General features: G+C 46.5%; 2 protein-coding genes across 2 annotated transcripts in view; both read right to left on the bottom strand.

Annotated features, from left to right (window-relative positions):
• The window catches only part of LOC135819162 (uncharacterized), a gene marked incomplete at its 5' end in the record, with an annotated part of 333212 nt that extends 316361 nt beyond the window's left edge, over window positions 1-16851 (bottom strand). Inside the window, 2 exon segments of the mRNA XM_065332321.1 lie at window positions 10915-11067; window positions 16669-16851. Of these exon segments, the coding sequence (XP_065188393.1) occupies window positions 10915-11067; window positions 16669-16720 (205 nt within the window).
• A 2440-nt stretch (window positions 16852-19291) lies between these two features.
• On the bottom strand, window positions 19292-20434 carry LOC135819070 (piggyBac transposable element-derived protein 4-like). The gene has a single exon (XM_065332221.1). It carries the CDS (start codon window positions 20432-20434, stop codon window positions 19292-19294), a length of 1143 nt encoding a protein of 380 aa, XP_065188293.1.
• Between the last annotated feature and the right edge of the window lie 441 nt (window positions 20435-20875).

Below are 20875 nucleotides of genomic sequence, written 5' to 3'. Positions count from 1 at the left end.
CAGTATGTGTGTGTACAGTATGTGTATGTAAGGATTCATGTGTGTGCAGTAAGTGTGTGTAAGGATGCATGTGCAGTAAGTGTGTGTAAGGGTGCGGACGTGTGCATTCGATACAGCATTCCTTCTCTTGCAGGAACTGAACGGACGTCCAGCCAAATCAAGGAAGTACAGCACCTCACATTGAATTGACAAGCAGTACTTGTTCATAGTAATGTTAGGTACCTCCTCCCGTACAGTCCACCTTTTCCCTAGCTGGTCTGCAGGAACCATATATGGCCCGATATCTGAGACTTTCGACCTTCGGGGCTACGCGGTTTTTTTGAGAAAACACTAAAAACAAATTTGTTCGCAAAAAAATCGATTCCGTCAAAGCAAAGTGCAGAGACGACAATGGCGGAAGAAAATTGAAGGCGATTCTTGTGTCAGTTGGTTATTGGGCTCACGGAGCACAGCAGCCGCGATCCCATTGACGGTGATGCATCGTTCTTTGTGGATATCCTGTCAAGCGGCGACAGCGCTTCTAGTTCTGAGAGCGCATGTCAGGCGAATCGATCGCAAGTGACACGCGGTACTTACCTGTCGGGGCCGACGATGATGAGGACTTGGCCTGGATGAGTATGATCAAGGCCAACCACAGTCTGCCTCAGCGATAGCTGCTACAGCTCCAGGCAAGGACAACCAGGTGGATTCCTGAGGGTACGCCGCTTGCAAGGTCGCTGGGCGCCCTTGCGCGAGTGGCAGAACTGTTTCCTGAGTGTCACGCCAGACCTGCTAAAACAGCACGAAATGATGCGAGTTTTCTTTGCGACGATGATCCTAAAATGTTTGGGATGGCAGGCTCGATACTCGAGCTAATAATGGCGAATCAGACCATCACGGAGCACATGAGGCTGGGCAATCTCGAGTAACATTCTGTTACTTTTGAGTTGGTGGTGTGAAACGCTTGTCAGGCTGGTTTACTGATGTTTGGAAATGGTCAGTCTCCACAAAGTGCAACAAGGCGAATCTGGACGCATTTGCTCTGTTTGACTCCTTCACAATAAGTATGTGAATGCTGTCACATGTATCATGGTGTTCCGTCAAAATCTGTTGCAGACTATCCTGTCAAGCATGTCCATCACCAGAAGAACAGATCAATCACCTCTCCTTCTAATGCTGCTATTGCTGCTGTTGCAACTACACAACCTCAATAAAGTCACGGAATGCTGGAAATGAAGTACCTGAACAGTCAAAACACTTTACTATATTAGTTGGCTATTGATATCACATGGAAACAATTTTTGGTGGCTCCAAACACACTGGTCTTTCAAAATTGTAAAAAAAGAACAATTCATTAACATGACTCCTGACTGTAGAATGCATTTCTACATGGTCAATATTGGTCTGATGGCCGTGTAACGAAGTCACAGTACTCTACAAAGGCAAGACATCAATTTGCAATAAAAAAATCAATTTCACCAAAACAGCCCCGAAGGTCGATTTTCTCAGATATTGGGCCATATTATGAACCCCGTACTCACCTTTTGTTCCGTTGGCCTGGGTAGCTACTTGCGCGCCCATATTGCCGCCATAGCTACCCAGGCCCTTCATATTCTCTTGTTGTCTCAGCCTCTCTCTCTCTCTCTCTCTCTCTCTCTCTCTCTCTCTCTGTCTCTCTCTCACTCTCTCTCTCTCTCTCTCTGATAATGTAGTTGTTGTAGTTCGTCTTTGTCTCCGTCTCATCGTCAATAATAAATGTCTCCCCCTACTCGTTCCCGTTGTCCGTTGCGTTGTGTCTGGGATGATGGAGTCCCCAGTTGAAACTCAACAATAACTATACACTTGACCACAGATGGTCGTCACAGTGCCCCAGACTTTGGCACGCTGGCACTACACTGCTCATTTCCTTGTCCAAGTCTATGTGTGCTGCTCTCCTATCGGCCTCAGTATCCTTTACATCGTGAGTGTGATTGCTCTGGTAGACCACTACGCCATGTACTGAACAGCTGCTTTGTGAGTGAAAAGTTTTGTTTTTTCAAGGCAGAGCGTAGGGAAAGAGTGCAAAAAACGTATTTTCACTCACAAATATTTTCGTGAGTTTGCTCTTGTTCTATGCAACTCCGTTGAACCTGCCATTGTGGTCTTTGTTTTTCCTCGTGGTAGTTGAAGTTGCCCGCCCACCCTCCCTGGTTTTCATGTGGGTCTTCCGCTGTTCTTCTTTACATTCTATGCCAGCGTGTGTGGCTTATGATGACGCCATACACCGGTTATTACATACAATTTCTTGCTGTCTCTATTCTTGGGTCCGACTGGTAGCGGGGCAGGAATTAATGAAATAGAAAGGTTTTTTGGCCGAAAGGCGTGTTTTTCCTCTAGCCCGGTTGAGCGGTCGCGGCTAGGAATGTAGGGAGTCATTGTTTTCAGGCACTCCCCCGCTGCCCAGTCACCCATGCTCACCACTGGCCATGCTGTTTCACTTGATTTTGCGGCATTTTCTCCCGCTCGCTTGCGTTTTTTGATGGATTTAGATGTTTTCGGCTATTTATCTATAATGTGGCTGCGAGTGTGGTTTTTTGCTTCTACTTATTTCTGGAAAACCACCATGGCTGTAACAGATTCACTGTTACTACTAACACTAGGAATAGGATACACTTATCACCTGCTATTATCACGCTGCTGCTGTTAGGTGTTACTGTAAGACATGTTATTATAACGAGTCGCAAATTTAACGATTGTCCAAAATTCATAGGTTAACGAGAAGATATGTTAACGATCTTGCAGTATTCTGCCACATCCACACACAGCATATATGAAGCAGTAAGGCCTCAACGGATCTTATTATAACGAAGAAATGTCATCCGTTAAAACGTTAGATTTGCTTCCTCGTTATATATACATGTCTTACAGTATGTCCATCATTGCTTGTTCATGTATATAAGAATGCATTATGGCAAGGATCATTGCTTATTCCAAGAATGACTACTGAAGTTAGATGGACTGTTACACTGGTAGCAAGAGGATGGTTTTTCTTTTCGTCATGTTCGGGCTATGCGCAGTGGCCGCATTAGTCGCCTACGGTATATTCGAGATTCAGAAGCGTCTGAATCACCTTATCGCACTCGGTCAGTGCGATGGATCAGATCAAACGCCAAGACGTGCTCAAGCTCCCAGCGGAGAGAGGCCACGCATGCGCCATGTTAAGTCTCCGCCTGTGTTTCGTGGAGATACAAGAGAGTTCAAGGAGTGGGCCTTCGCCATCGAACTCGCCATGAAGTCCCTGCAGCTGGACAACGCGGAGGAGCGCTTGAGCTACGCGGCGAGTTTTCTGGAGGGCAATGCTCGTCTTTGGTTTATCGCCTCTCAGGAGGCAAACACGCTGTTTTCCGACTGGCCAGACCTGAAGAGCAGGCTGGGAGAAGTGTACGGCCCGGTTTATGACAGGGAACAGGCGCGCATCGACTTATTCGCTCTTCACCAAGATGAGACTCTTGACGAATACATCAACAAATTTTCGCGGCTTAGCTTACAAGTTCCCGAGCTTGATGACCACTCCAGAGCTATCTTGTTCACGCGTGGGCTGGCTCAGGGCCTAAGCGGTGAGGTACTTAGGGAGCATCCGCAACATTTGGCCCAAGCCATACGAGCTGCGGTCTCAGCAGACCAGTCGATGCGGCTAGCCCAAGCAAGCTACGCCAAGGCAGTGCGCGCACCAGGGCATCAGAGGCGCCAGCCTGGACCCTGGTCAAGCCAACCAACACCATCCGGTGGGAGAGAAACCAGGGAGCCAGAGGGTCGTTCAAGGCTGTGTTTCACCTGCAGGAAACCCGGCCATATTGCCAGATTCTGTCCAGAAGGAGGGAGGAACGCCACAAGCAAGCCTTCTTTAAACGATGGACGCCAGTAAGGAAGGGAGTGCGACTACTGGCGAACACGAGAGCACCCAGGAATAGGCCACGAATCAAAGTTCAGAACAAATTCAGCCCCTTAGCAAATGAGGAACCACGCCTCGAGAAGACCGAAATTCAAGCCTCGCCTGTCAAGCATTCGTCACCTGATACTGTTGGCCGGCCTAATGAAGTAACCGCCAGCACAGGGAGCATTTCCGCCGACAACGAACACGACCTAATGCGCGTCCAGGGCAAGATAAATGGACGTCGCGTTACCATGCTACTGGATTCTGGGTCAACCCACGACTTCATTTCAACTGACCTTGTCAAGAAGCACAACATCTCCACAACAACCGGTAGCGACGTCCTGAACGTCACACTTGCTGATGGATCGGTCCGCTCACAGCCTATTACGAAAACGGACAGCTTGAAGACCGTAGTCGGCGACTTTAGCGAGCACCAACAGTTCCTAGTATTCCCTATGACGCGGTATGACGTGATCCTCGGCAAACCATGGCTGACCCGGACGAACCCACAGATCGATTTTCGTACCAATGAAATCAAGCTGGAGGGTGGATCCATCATCTGTCAACCGAGTGAAAGTAATGGCACGGACAAATCCAACCCACCGATCGAGACGTTCCTCATCTCAGGGAAGCAGGCTAGGCATGCAATGAGAGGTGGCGCAGAGGGAATCCTAGCGTATGTGACAGCAGATCCGGACGAGCCACAGACGGTGGATAGTCCGGGTAGGGAGGATCAGAAGGATTTCAAGGACCTGCTGAAGGAGTTCGGGGACGTCTTTCCCGATGAGCTTCCAAACAAGCTGCCACCCAGAAGAGGCGCAGATCACGAGATAAAAACGGAAGAAGGAGCTAAACCGCCATCTCGTGCAGCATATCGTTTACCAAAACCAGAGATGGATGAGCTTCAAGCTCAGCTCACCGAGCTGCTCCGTAGAGGATTCATCCAGCCCAGCAAATCCCCATACGGAGCCCCTGTGTTCTTCGTAAAGAAAGCGGATGGAACACTTCGAATGGTATGCGACTGGTGTGAGCTAAACCGCATAACCATTAAGAACAAGGCATGCCTACCGAATATTGACGACCACTTTGATACCGTCCAAGGCAGTGCGTATTTCACCAAGCTAGATCTGAGGTCCGGTTACAATCAGATTCGAATAGAAGAAACAGATATTCCGAAGACAGCAATAAATACCCCATTCGGTCACTTTCAGTTCACAGTGATGGGTTTCGGCCTAACAAATGCCCCGGCAACATTCCAAACCTTGATGAACAGTGTCCTCCAGCCATACCTGCGTAAATTCTTTGTGGTGTTTCTAGACGATATCCTCATATTCAGCAAATCATGGGAGGAGCACCTCGATCATGTCAGAACCATCTTAAACGCCCTCAGGAGGAATGAGCTATATTGCAAACCGTCTAAATGTGAATTCGGCCGGACAGACGTTCTGTTTCTTGGTCACCGGATAGACGGCCAATGCATTTCTCCAGATCCAGAGGAGATCAAGGCCGTGCATAACTGGCCTGTCCCGACGACGGTCACGCACGTTAGACAGTTTCTGGGATTCGCTAATTACTTTCGAAGGTTCATTAACCATTTCTCGGCCATCTCCAAACCCCTGGAGGAACTGACAGGGAAACATGTGCGCTTCGAGTGGAATCAGACTCGACAGGAGGCATTTGAGCGATTGAAGTCTGCTCTGCTGGATGCACCAGTGTTGCGACTAGCAAACGTCAGTCAGGATTTCCGCGTTGAGCCTGACGCAACTGACTTTGCTGTGGCAGGAGTCTTGACGCAGCAAGCAGAGGACCAGTCCTGGCATCCTGTGGCTTACGTGAGCCGAAAGCTGTCTTCTGCCGAACGGAATTACACGGCCACCGAGCGAGAAACTTTGGCTGTAGTGTACGCCCTGCAGTGCTGGCGAGTCTACCTATTTCGCCACTTTCAACTTTACACCGACAACATGGGAGTTGTCTACCTCAGGACCAAACCAAACTTAACCAAGAGAGAGGCTCGATGGATTGAATTCCTGGCCGACTATGACTACACGGTACATCACAAGCCAGGGAAGTGTAACATAGCAGACCCGTTGTCACGTCGACCAGACTTGGAACTGAATGGAATCGAGTTCTCTCTGGATGTGAATCAAGGAATTGCGAATCAGATCTCAGCAGGGTATGATTCTGACCCAGAGCTTTCGCCAGTAATCAAGCGCTTGATGGCTTGCAGCGAAGACGCCATGCATGAGCGATACGTCTGGAACAGTGTGGACCGGCGGCTGTACCTAGTAACATCGGGCGATGCTCGCCTCTGCATTCCTCGCGGTCCGGTACGGCTGCAACTGCTCAAACAGAATCATGATTGCCTGACGGCCGGCCATCCGGGGAGAGACAGGACCTACCTGAAGCTGAGCAGATACTTCTATTGGCCAGGCATGAGAAGTACTGTGAAGGACTTCGTTAAATCTTGCGACCGGTGCCAACGCGTAAAGGGTAGCCAGACCAAGGCAGGACTGTTGCAGTCCCTTCCAGTCCCCGAACAGCCCTGGACAGACATCAGCATGGATTTCATCATGGCACTGCCGCTGACCTGCCGAGGACATAGCGCCATTCTAACCTTTGTGGACCGTCTGACGAAGTATGTGCACCTGATCCCGACGACTGTTCATGTTGACTCTAAGGAGGCAGCCCGATTGTACGTGGATCATGTGTTTGCTGCCCATGGCTTGAGCAAAACGATAGTTTGTGATCGAGATCCGCGATTCACGTCGGCATTCTTCAAGGAGGTTTTCAGTATTCTTGGCGTGGAGCTAAAAATGAGCACGGCCAACCACCCGCAGACCGATGGCATGACTGAGCGTGTGAACCGTGTCATTGAGGATACGCTAAGAGCTTTCGTCAACCATAGGCAAAACAATTGGGATGAACTCCTATCGCTATGTGAGTTTGCGATCAACAATGCCGATCAATCGTCAACAGGTAACACGCCATTTTTCCTCAACCATGGATGCCATCCAGTTACTCCCTCGAGCTTATTGACGAAGCAGAAAGCTGGAGCTGGCATGGACACGAATGGTCCGCTGTCATGGCTGGATGGCCGCGTAGAGGCACTACGTGAGGCACAGGATGCCATCGTGGCGGCGCAGGCCCGGCAATCATTGTATGCGGATCGAGGATGGGTGGAGGACGCCCTGAAGGAGGGGGATGAGGTGTTGGTCTTCAGGGACTTCCTGCTGACGCCCGAGGAACGAGACAGGCCTTCACACAAATTAAGGCTCAAGTGGTATGGGCCGTTCAAGGTTCAGAAGAAAGTGGCCCCGAATGCGTACAGATTAGCTCTTCCAAGAATCATTCGGGCCCATCCAGTGTTCAATATTGCTGCCCTCAAGCTGTACCATGGCAATGAGATACCGGGCCGTACTCAGCCGGCACCTCCACCCCTAACCGATGCGGATGGCCATACGCGGTACATTGTCGAAAAGGTGTTGTCGCACAAGAAGAGAGGACGGCACACGCAGTACCTAGTGAAATGGAAGGGCTACCGAGATGCCACCTGGGAGCCGGAGGAATACTTGATGGATGAAGCAGGAAACTCTATTATTCCGCTGAAAACCTACCTGGACCGTTTTTCATAAAACCGCTATTTAATTGGCAGCCACAGTTGTATTGCTAGTTTCTACGTGTTGCAATGGAAATGTAGCATTCTGCATGATTAGGATAGTGCTTCACTGCCAGCCAGGCGTTATTTGCAGAGGACATGCACTGGATCTTGAGTTCATCAGTGTTGTTTTCGGCTACCATGCATTCCACATATCCATGCATGATCATTAGTTACCATAACTGTTCCTTCGAATTGGTACTGTTCTGACAGTTGAGAGGGGGGAATGGTGTAACAGATTCACTGTTACTACTAACACTAGGAATAGGATACACTTATCACCTGCTATTATCACGCTGCTGCTGTTAGGTGTTATGTCCATCATTGCTTGTTCATGTATATAAGAATGCATTATGGCAAGGATCATTGCTTATTCCAAGAATGACTACTGAAGTTAGTTGGACTGTTACAATGGCGGTGAGTGTGATTGCTCTGGTAGACCACTACCCCATGTACTGAACAGTCGCTTTGTGAGTGAAAAAATGGTTGTGTTTGATTCTTTGATGTAATCTTTCACGGGCGTACGCCGCTCGCCTCCAGGATTGGTTCCCATGCCAACTGATTAACCAACATTCCACACAATTGAAGTGCTGTTTTTCGTATCCCAACATCCACAAGCTGCTGGACGATGTCATTGCTATGCATTTTAGATTTTAAAAGACTGCACTTTTCCCCGTTTTATGGATGTTTTGTTCAGCATCACGGACAATTGTATGCAGTCTTGAAAGCTGCCTAAGTTTCTAATCATCTGGAGCAAACATCACACAGGGCAAGCAGAAGCCACCATTGCACGCCGGTCAAAAGACTACCCAGGGTAACTCCTGTAACAAGGATAGTTGAAAGTGGCGCTGTTTGCCATCTGTCTGGACACGCACAGGAAATGAAATCCTTTGCCTTCGGTGGCGCGCAATGATTGTTGATGACGAAAATCTTTTTCAGGAGGTATCAGGACGCCGAATGTCTCAGTACTCCTTGTCAGGTTTGTGCCATTTTGTCGCACTCACTGACTGTATAAGATCTGGTTACGTTGGTGGACAGTTAGTCATAAATCGTAACATTTTGTCCTTCTTCTTTTCACAATAGTATATTTATTTTTGTTATTATCCGCATTCCCGCATTGAAGTGTAGCAGCAGTATGCTGCGTGCACAGCTTCGCTTATGCAGAATGGCTTGGGTGAGAGGAGAGGGGAGGGAAAGCAACAAGGCAACCAACAACTATGAGATTTTAGTATACCTGTACAAGTAAAAAGTAAAAAGGACCAAGGGCCTACAAGTTACACTATAATGTCCACTAACACCACCAGTTACTAAACTATCAGCTGATGCGGTAACATTGCACGACACTAACCGACGGCACTTACGTGATACCGTCGGTCAGTGTCGTGCAATGTTATCGCATGAGCTGGTTGTTTAGTAACTGGTGGTGTTAGTGGACATTATAGTGTAACTTGTAGTTCCTTCGTCCTCTTTACTTTTTATAATTAATCATTGGCTCTCCATCCGAGTTCATTCTAACTGTAGAAATTTGTAACATTTCCTCCAGACAAAAAATATTGGAAATAAAAGCCAAAAATCGTAAAAACCGACTTCTCCATTCTGGCTGCTGTGGACCCCAAATCATGGATAAATGGCTTCATATCATGTATTTCTATCATCAGGAACACATATGAACAGGTTGCAACAGTAACATCACTGAATTTGCCAATTTCATATTTTGGCCATTTCACCATCGTGGGGCACCGACAAATGCCCCCCCCCCCCCCCCCCGCTCAGGGGGGTTAATATTGCTTTACAAAAATGTTTGCCATGATGTGTTTGCTTGCCATGCATACATAATGCCAAACCGCCATTGGGGATATACAACCGTTCTTTTTCCCTCACTATCACTTCTCTCGGCGAGAGGGGTTTTCCCAGCTGGCTCGGTCCAGAAAAATTAATCTGACGGTCCCAAGAGGTTCTGCATCATGGTCGATTTCTGCTATCCGCTTGCAAAACTTTTTCCATTTGAGACACTTTATTTTCAGTCCTTGCCACCATACCTCACTCTTTATCTGGTTCACATCTGGCTGCGGCCAACTACCCTTCACTTTGTGTGTTATCGCTATCGCTGTCTATGTCTCTGTGTGTGCCAATATTTGTGGAGCGAGAACAGAACAATATTTTTTTATTAATCTACTCGTGTCCAGTGACGGTACTGGCGATTGAGAAGACAAGGAATAGTTATTGGGCGAGGAATTTCATCTTCCCTGATGATTTTAGGCCATTGCAGCGCTCCCTCTCGTTGCTACTTTGGGGGGGGGGGTCTTTTTCCTTTGACTTGATCATTGGTATTTTACCATCAAAAAAAAAAAAAAAACTTGGAGAGTGAATACTGCAATGGCTTTAGCGATGGGAGTTCTCACATTCAATTCAGATCCTTAGAAGACATCGCTGCTACAAGTCTCTGCAGATGTCTACCACCACTACTCGCCATTGGCAGCAGCTGTAGCAGGCTAAAAGCTAAAGCTAGGCTAAAAGCAGCGAAACTGAACGAAACACAGTTAAGAGAGCATGTCTGAGAATACCAAAGTATGTGTGCAAGTGGATCTCTCCGATTTCGCTCAAAATTTGCAGGTAGGTTCCCTTTGGGGTGTGGATCGATTGTGCAAAGCCCTTGAAAAAGTTTCTGAAGGGAACCTTGAAATTTGCATACCCCTCAGAAATGGCCGAAATATCACATTATTTATGGGTCTAGAAACGAGTTACGCCACAGCGTATACGAACAAGCTATGAACAAAAACTCCATCAAGCCAACATTGCCTCACCTTAGAAGAGTTCCTTGAGCAGGACCGCTTAGCCACGCCAGCATCCCAGGAGACGAGGTCCATCACCCCCTGACGCCACAAATGATCGTCTTGAAAATAGCCAATTTACAAGCGCTGGCAAAACAGCCAGCTTCGTTGTCAATTCACCAGAACTATACACCGGCAGATAGTAGAACACCTCTTCTAGCGCTGAGGACATGTCCCCCATCTTCCTTTTGGGGTTTTCTTGAAATAAACTTTTTTTGAATTTTTCCACTCGACCATGCTGAAATACGGCCAAAGTCATACCTGCGCAGGAAAGCTCGCCACTCCGCGACGTCTCCTCAGCAATTTCTACTCCAACACTACTCCCAAGGCCACAGAACAAAGTGTAGTGTTGACTCTTGCAAGGAAAAGCAGCGGTGATCACTTGTCACTCCAAACGACAAGCTTCTCCTTGCGCCACCAATAATTTTTTGTGCGACTGTTGATGCAAAAGTGACTGAAGGCCTGAGCGCAGTTTTTGAATTTTATTACAAGATGAAAAAATATGTGTCCATACAAAAATTTCACATCCGACTTACTTGTGCAGGTTTCGGTCCATGTCCAAAAACCGTCTCCAGATGCATTACACATTGCGGGGCCTGAGGCAGTTGCTTTGAATGTATCGTATCTACAAGTGACAGTACCATTGGAGTCAACTTGTTCGACGCCATCGAGATTAGTATGGTTGCAAGCTGCATTGTATCATTAAAATAACCGGAGAAAAGATAAGAGACAGAGAAACGTTATACTTGCGTCAACTCATCACTTTGTTGCAGCAGAAACACAGACACACAAACACACGCACACACACACAATCCCTCCCCACATACACACACGTGTTGTCGGGTGTTAGACTTGCCAATGGGCTTATCCGCTAAAAACCGACAATAATTCGCACTTGTCATGACCCGGATCAGACTCGTCATGAAATCGACCACGCATTGAGTTCAGCAGCCAAAAGCTGGGCTATTGTAGTTCTGTAAGAACCATGATTAGTCCTACGAAGGATTTGGCACTTTCGTTAGTTGAGCAATCATGGCTTACAACTCGTGGCCTAGAGCGGCAAAGTGTTGTCGTATGTTGGCAACACCTTCAGTACAAGTCGTCAGCGTTGTACTCACTACACTGTTGAGCTTGAGGGGACCACGCTTAGTCCTGCAAGGGGGCTGATACCTTTGTAAGTTGAGCAAGAGTGTCGCCTCTTCTCGTGTCGTAAGACGCAAAGGGTCGACAGTACTTCGCGTACTGTGGACTCCGTACCCTTTTGGAGGGAACACGGCATTGCCGCCTGCTGCTACGTTTGGAGAAAGATCCCATATTGGGTGAAGCCACAAGAACGACGCAGCTACGCTTTTCACCTGCTGCTATGCATTCCAGCCACCGGATCGTGGACCAAGACCATGCCAGCATCACTGTATTCACATTTGGATGAGCGGGCTCCCCGTATTGATCTTTGTGTTGTAGTACGTTATTTTGTGTACGCCGTGTGTACATCATGTTGGCGCATGCGCGTGTTTCTGTGGTGTGAAAAGCTGTCTTCGTCTTGAGTTCGTCATGTCTAGTTGTGTTTCCGTCGTCGTCTCGTAATAAACAGTCTTCCTAAATGTAGTTATCGTCGTCCCTTTGTACAACTGTGGAGATGGCACGGGACTGGGAGCAGGTAGAGAAAGGCAGTTGCAACATTTGTACTATATTCTAGTTTGGCTGATTGCATCACTGTTCGAAATATAGAAATAATCCTTACCCATTCTTGCCGCGGTATACTTTTTATCAGATAATGTAGTTTATATAAGGAGCTGTTTTGCTAGCATTCATCCTCGACTCTCGGGGAGCTCACTACTCCTTCAATTCGTTCTCGATTCTGAGAGAGTCACTCCGACTCTCTCCTGCTTTGGGTCTTTGACTCTTCACGCTTGATCTTTCTGTCGAGCACTGCAATGGTTCAATAAACACTGTTCAAGTAGAAACCTGTCGTTCTGTGTGACCTAGCTAACTTGGATGGCGACTATATTGGTCGTCTACCTGGGTAGCCACTAGACTGATCTAAGGCGGGTCACAAACCCGCCAACGTGGGCCATGACACACTGAAACAAGGTACAAGAATGAGGGGTCACTGGTCCATATGCCATTTTGCTACGTTCCCACCACCGAGACATGGGGATAGTCCCTGCCATTGCAGAAACTCAAATGAAGCCGCCACGGAGCAGCACAACAACAAATCAGCAAGGACTGCAACAGTAGTGCAAGATTGCCCTCACAAGCGCAGCAGCATGTACAACAAAGAGACACAAGCGCAGCAGCATGTACGAAAAAGAGCTACACGCACAGCCACATGTACAACATATAGATCTACATGTACATACCTCGCGCCCTCCGAAAAATGTTGCAAGATCTACTAGTAGTACCGGTAATTTTGGCAACATTGCGGACAAGTTGTTTTCACTTCCCAAGCCCGGGGTTCTTATTTTTTCAGTGACAGCTCTATCCGCGCTACTACTGTAGAACGAGTAATTTTAGCGACGTAAAAACCCTAGCGAATTTAGCGATCGACTCATTTTCGCTAAAGTTTCAAGTCGCTAATCCGTTGAGACATTAGTAGTGCACTGGTGATCCGTGAGTACAATGCAGTACTACACCTGTACTTATCAGTAGTACTAGTGTACTGTACATAATACTAGTAGTCTAGTACTAGTAAGGCAATTATTAGCACATGTTTTATGATGTTCTCTCGTACTAGCACTCATAGTATACGGTAGTGATGGTTTGTACAACAGTAGTAGAATGCAGTATCAAAATGTGTACAATGAAGAAAAATGCAAATCGCTAAAATAAAACGTCGCTAACCGGTTGACAATTGGCAAACGCAAAAATAATAGTCGCTAGAATTACCCGCTCTACAGTATTAGAGACTGGGCTATTATTGGAGACTGGGCTCTTATTTTTTTTCAATTGTCAACTATCAAGCCAACTCCAATCTATACAGGCATAAACTGACCATATCAAGACTGATTTTTCAACCCTACACTCAGGAATATTGTCAAAACAGATGTTTCACAATAGCATTGGCGCCAGGAAGGAAGCAGTAGACCAAAACCTCCTTACAAATATGTTCTTGGCATGTTGTACTGCTGTTTTATATGCAGTCAATATACTTGTTCCATACTCCAATTGTGACCCGCGCTACTATTAGAGACTGGGCTCTTATTATTTCAAACCACCATCACCCCGGGTCATTATTGGAGACTGGGCTATTATTGGAGACCTGGGCTTTTATTAGAGAAGTTACGGTAGCTTTTTTTTTTTGTGATCGCGACCTTCGTTGTTGGCCTTTTGTGATTCGCTCTCTGCTCGTCGAGTAGAAAAGTAGTATGTCCAGGTTGACGATCCCCACTTTGACAAGGAGTGCTTCGGCATCACCTCTATCTGTATCGATCGATCAGCGCGCCTCTCGTTCGGGTGTTTGGACGAACTTTTCCAAGTCGTCCAGCGATGGCAACAAGCTAGTTGCTGTCTGTGATGCAATGCCTGTGGCAAGAGTCTTTCCTACAATGGTGCGACAACGTCGAACTAGCTGGAACAATGGAAGCACCAGCACAGTAAAATGGTGACGGACCAGCCGACCCTGACAAAGCATTTCGCTCCATCAGCGAGGTCCACCAAAGTGTGTTCTGCCGCAGCGCAAGACGAAATAACGAAGATTCTTACCAGTTGGTGTTGGACGGATTTGCGGCCATAAACATTGTTGCGGATGACGGACTTTGTCCGTCTCCTCAACTTTATCGAATCTAGATATTGGGTTCCGAGTCCGCAAGACATTGAGAAGAGGATACTCGCTTTGCAGCACGAGTCTGTTGAGTTGCTGAAGGCGAAGCTGACGTGCGTTACAGCCGTCACTCTCACAACAGATATTTGGACATCGTGTGCCACGCAAGCGTTTGCAACGACAAGGGGACATTTTGTCACGGAGGACTGGGAGCTGAAATCGATGTGCTTGGAAACTACTCACTTCCCGGGCAGTCATACATTTTGTCATGATTTGTTTCTGTGTGTGTGTGTGTGTGTGTGTGTGTGTGTGTGTGTGTGTGTGTGTGTGTGTGTGTGTGTGTGTGTGTGTGTGTATGCATGGTGCACGCGCACATGCACATGGATGTGTACATGAGGGAGTGGCCGGTCAAAACTATTTTAAAACAGTATTTATAATTTCAAATTTGGACTTCACGGAGAATTTCAAAGTGTTTGGAAATTAGAGGCCACATGCTACGTACTGCTCTTTACTCTTTACTGTGGATAAGAGTAATACTGTAGCTCAGTAGCTCAGTTGGTTAGAGCATTGCTCGCGAATAGCAAGGTCCCTGGTTCGAGTCCCGGTGGTGTGACTGATTTCTTTCATATCTGGCTTGTAAGTGTTGAGTTTCGGAGAGAAAAGAGCAGTACGTAGCATGTGGCCTCTAATTTCCAAAGTATTTAAAATGCCAAGAATTTTGTGAAGAAAGAGAAGAAACACATGAAAACGAGTTATGCAGCAACTACGAAGTGATTTGGCTTTTTTGAACATTTGGCATTTTTTTAATGTGTAAAATTTGCATTTCTTCTGGCTGTTTCTCTGCTCCGGATGGCTGTATCGAAACATGGGTGGTGGCAAGTGAGAGCCAGTTTATCGTAGATCAACATTGACCAGAAAATTGTGTGCATATAATTTAATTCTCCCTGCCACGTCGGTATAACTAGTGGTGGGTGCTTTGCCATTTTGTGTAAAACGAGTAAAAATGGGCCCCTGAATGGACGAGGAGGGCAGTGAATTGCTTCCGCAGGGCCTTTGGACGACGTCAGGCCGTCTTGCTATCACTAAAGACAGTAATGAACAACAGTAGGTCACGGAATACACTCTGTGAGAACGAAAACATGGCTGCGATGCTATCCTACCAATCCAATTCCACCGTATAACACAGCCACTAGTTACAAATACAAAAACACGGCTTTTGCAGCATACAATGCAGTTCACTCCTCTGTTGACAGATTAACTTTCATCCACTAGCAATCCTTGAAGAGACATTACACACCTCCTACGTGGCACTTGACACAATCATCATCATACTTTACACTATATGCATTAGCACCTGTATTGCTGTACTGGTATTTAGAGGGCTTATGATTGTTGATGAAGGCAGAGTTATCCTGGACAATACAACCGTCTCATATCTATCAACTTCAGAACATTGATGACCGAATATCCCAGTTTGTGATGCAATTTTACAAATTTGTTAAAAAATGACACACCAATTATTTGAATCCTGAGAATACTAAGGAAGTAGGACATGATTCAAGACACTTTCCAAAGTGGGATCATTCCCATTTTTGGACACAGCGGGCATGAAGGATAGCACTTCCACTTGCAACAATTCATTTGGACGTAGCTTGTCTAGAAGTGACTGAAAAAACGTCATTTTTACAACCATGTTAAAACAAGCCAAATCACCTCGTATCCACGACTGTAACTCGTTCTTATGTGTTCCTTCTCTTTTTTACATTTATTACTGGCTCATTATCCGAGTTTAAATTTTGTGAAGAATATTCGATATTCGTTCGATAAGGAAAGTATTCGTTCGTTAACCCTTTAAGAGCCGCGCCATACTTGAATGCGTCGTAAACGACGCATTCAAAACTTCAAAAGATCGTAACTCAGTCCAATCTCCCTCAAATCCAGTTATCAAAATATCCAGGGCAAAGAGAAAACTCTCACCTGTCGGGAAAAACAATCCGCAAAGCGCTGCGAGCAACGGTTCCTGAGATAAATCACTCGTAACTTGAGCCGCGATCGAGGCAATTTCAAAAGCGCGCAGTGCGACTTTAGTATTGAGAATTTTGAGACTTTTCGTCACGCTGGTTTACTCGATTTTGCACGGGTTTCACTGTTGATATTGTCAAGAGTACACTGCGAAAAATATTGGAACTCCATAATCGAGTAAAACGAAATATCTGGAGCGGGACGCAATTGGACGCATTTGGGGCATTTTTCGTACTGTCGCTGCGATCTAGTGCTAGATAGACGGTGTGCTGGCTATCATGACCGACCGTATTCTCTTCCTCTCACGGAGACCATTCCAGGAAGCCCTAGATTGTAAGGATTGAGTGAGTAGAACTGAAGCTATGATCCAAGGAACACGAAAAAATGCAGAATTTTGAAATTTTCCTGTGGCTCTTAAAGGGTTAACCTTATATTCGTTGCAACCTTAATGATTATAGTAGACAACCATGTTAACTCTGCTAAAGATCCCCAGGACTGCAAAACATACCTTCACATGTGGGTACTGCTGTGAAGGCTCCTCCAGCGAATGTGCAATTCATTGGATAATTCAAGTTCGAAAGATAGAATCCCGCCTCGCAGGTAACACTGTACGATGTGTATTTTTCATCACGACTATGACCACTTCCATTCACACTTTTACTATTGTCAATTTGTGGCAATGAGCATACGGCTGCACAACAGCAACAATAACATAACCAACAGCAGCAGCAGCAACAATAACCACAACAACCATCAAGAAGAGCCCGGGAAAGAAGGTTTGTGACCATTAATTTTTGACTTTTGACATGCACCAAAAATACGAAATTTGAACATGTATTGTGCATGCATGCAATAGAAAATTTGTGCTGAGAACGTCGATTGGCCATTCCAAAAGTACAAAGCCATTTATTTATTTATTTTATTTTATTTATTACAGAATCTCATAGCACAGTGAGAACACCGGCCAATGCAAAGACAGAGGGTGTTAGCCAACCACGGCAAGGAAGGGAGAAGGGGAGGAGAAGAAAAAGAACCGGCATGAATAAGCATTGAGCATTGAGCAAGCTGTGACCCTGACATCTCGTCCATTGGTAGCCAGGGCAACCCTGAGCTGGAAATTGTAAAAAATGGCATGCTACACTCTATCGTATACCTTTACTGCACGATTTGAGGCATGGAGTAGTAATACACCAGTATCTTACTACTCCCTGATATTAAATGCATGGGCGTCGTCATCTTCATCCCGCAGATCGAAAATATACAGGTGTTGCGTGGACTAGCGCTGTTGCAACTGTCTTTTCTCCACCTGCTCCTAGTCCCGTGCCATCTCCACACTTATACAAATGGACTACGATAACTACATTTAGAAAGACTGTTTATTGCCGTAGCTACAAAACACAAAATACAAAATACAAAATCAAAAAACAAAAACACAAAAAAGAATGGGATACGGAGCTTGGTTGGCTGTGATTCAGAGTTTCACACCTGTGGCAATCATCAGACAGCAATGATTGCAAGGCAAGCCATGAACTTGCAAGGCATGAGGCATGAGCGAATGGAGAAGAGTACCGAGTTGCCGAAGCTCATCTGGAACATGAAGCGCAAGAATGCCGGGTACTGCATCAGTTGGTCAGTTGTCGCCCAAACACCAGCATACTCCAATGCCACCAAGCGCTGCCCTCTCTATCTGCGTGAGAAGCTGGAGATCTTGCATGCTGACAGAAGGGTGAACATCAACAAGCGATCGGAGCAAGTGGCCAAGTGCAGACATGAGAACAAATTCTACCCGTCAGGCGAAATTACTGGTCAGTCGGCGACACGCATTTTTCACAAAAATTTGCGTTTCACCTGCTGGGAGAGTATGCGTGTACTCGAGTCTCATCCTGAGCACGTTTTTTTCTTCTTTTTTTCAGCTCCAGTATAGCTGTATTTTCATTGCAAAGCCGTCCTCGATTGTTGTGTTCGTTGTTCAAACGAAGTGGACATTCAATCATGAAGGCAGAGGACATAGGAGCCTGATTGGAGTTTCTCGTGGCATAGGACGGCCACACAGAGACACTTTGGGATTTTCTGAATATAAAATACCGTACGCACGATGCTGAGATCAATTTGTGCGATATCAAATTGTTTGTGATCTACCACATCGAGCAGAACGGGATCCAAACACAAGCTTACCGACGGTTAGGCTGCCGACCTGACTGGACAAATGATCCCTGGCTTCACCAGACGCCAGAAGTCGGACACCATGTCCTTTGCCGCGACGCCAATCTCCAAAAAGAACTCCATCTTCGTCGTGAAAAGGCTTGAAATACTCAATATTCAACCGAGATTCGCGGTCTCACCCTTTCTCAGATCGAATCATTTTTTGTTGTAGCAGTTGCAGGGCAGATCCCCGCCACTACTTCAACAGAAGATGGCTCCAAAGCATGCCTGGAACAAGCCAGATCGAGGTTGCAAGCAAAAAATTCGAAGAAATTCGAAATTTCAATGGTGGAAGATATACTATGAATAGAATTTCAAAAAGTATGTTTCGCGGAGCGATCGCTCAACCTACGTCATTCAAACTTTGCAGGATGGTTCAGACGTACATGCTAGGCATGGAACCACAGAAGATGATATCATAGCTGACACACAGAGTCACACACACAGCAGATTCGTGTGCACAGATACTAAATTAGTGGACGTCGTCATCTTCTTCCCGCTGATCTCAAATGTACTATGACGTGCTATTTCGCCTGACGTATCTAACTTCACACCTCCAGTCACATAAACCAGGATTACACCTGATGTCTGGCGCTGATCTCGCAAGTACATGCATAGAATCACCGCTTGACCTTATTTGCGCTTAACCTTTTGAGGACTGGCCCGAAAACCCTGGTTTCCTGGCCAATTTCATGGAAAAATTGCCATTTTTCAAAAACGCTTATATTCATCCAATACTTTGCCCAAAGTGTTGCTTGGCATATATGTACATCGAATCCCCCAAAAAATTGGTTATATTTGCTCACAGCAGTGTAGGATTTGGCATTCAAAAACATATGTTTTTACGGAATTTCAGCAAAGTTAGACTTTTCCAGTGTCTGTGTCCAATAAGTTGAGGCTCCATCCAGCTCTTTATGTTCTGAGCAGTTTCAATAATTCTTCTTTGTGTGGTAGGCCTTGAAACACCCACCAATGCACAGAGGTGGCTTGTCATGGCATGTTTCGCACATCACGGTTGTGTCCTTCCTCCGGCCATGGGAGAGGCAAACACGGCATCTACGGCGCGGACGATCGTTGTTCTCAGTCGGAGGCATTTCAGCAGGCCAGTGTCTCCCAAGCAGGCGATCCTGGTTGCCAGTGTCAGCTGCAATTGCTGGCTGCTCGGCCTCTGACAGCAAGCTGCTGGCTGCTTCTTTCAAGAAGCCATAGTGGCTAATAATTTTGTGCGATAGCTGCTTGTAAATAATAAAGGCGTTTTGGAGGCCTTCCTCGAGGTAATGGAATCCAACCTTTTTGTACCACTTCACGGATTTTCGAAGGCCAGAGTGAGCTGCTACCATCGAATCGTTCTTGTCAACTCCTCCCATGTATTGATTGTAGTTGTGGTTGATCGTGAGGCGGTGGATCCGTTGGCGCTGTCGGTTGCGTTTGCCGGTGGCGGTGGTGTCAGTGTTATGGATGTTAGAAATCATGTAGACCATTTTTCTGTCGTGCAACTTGATAATCTCCATTCTTCCTTTGCGCAGGTAAGCAAATTTGCCTTTAGGCACATCTTCGTCTTTCAATGTTTTAGGTATACCAACACGGTTGGAGCGCAGCGTTCCACACACGCTAGTGTTTCGGTCTGTCAAGTACTCGCACAATGGAAGGCTGTTGTAGAAGTTGTCTAGGTAGAGATGGTAGCCTTTGCCAATCAGGTCCCGTAGGAGAGAGACCACCACTGCACCAGACACGCCGAGTTCTGTAGTCAATGGCGACGGGGTGAGGGGCTTTCCAAGGTAAATGGATGAGTTCCAGTAATAGCCTTTGTGATCACATAGCGCAAAGATCTTCACCCCAAAACGGGCACGCTTGCTAGGTATGTATTGCCGAAATGACACTCGGCCTTTGAATTTGACCAGCTCTTCATCAATACTAATCTCCTTCTTCGGCTTGTATGATGTACGGAACATGTTATTCATCAGGTCAATTAGTGGACGGACTTTGCGCAGTTTGTCAGCAGCATCAGCAGGCTGCGTGTTGTCGGCAAAGTGTAGAAATTCTAAGATCGCCGAGTATCGGTCACGGCTCATGGTAGCACCAAACACAGGAGTGTGTACCATAAAATCAGTGCTCCAACATTCTTTCAGCTGAGACTTTGGGTTGATGCCAGTCAATATGTACAGTGCTAAAAAATGTCAGCATGTCGACGCGCGTAACAGGCCTCCAGTTTCTGGCGAGAGCGTTCGGCCGCAAATCATGGCTGGAAATGTACTGCTGTGCATACAAATTTGTTTGAGCGACCAACAAATCAAGTACAGTCAGACCTCGTTTATCCGGTCCTCGTTTATCCGGATCCCTCGCCATCCGGAAGAAAATCGCTGGTTACCGATGTGCAGCATATGTTATGCATACAACATAACCGGACCTCGCGATCCGCATACCGGTGCATGATTTTGTGTACAAACTGGTTAAAATGTGTACAAAATGCTTCGTCGTATCCGGTTGCATGTGGCTGGCTAGAGCTTGCAGAA

Source organism: Sycon ciliatum, chromosome 6, assembly GCF_964019385.1.
Source record: "Sycon ciliatum chromosome 6, ocSycCili1.1, whole genome shotgun sequence".
Lineage (NCBI taxonomy): Eukaryota > Metazoa > Porifera > Calcarea > Leucosolenida > Sycettidae > Sycon > Sycon ciliatum.
The sequence above is the reverse complement of the archived record's forward strand: the minus strand, read 5'-3'. Positions and strand labels throughout refer to the sequence as shown.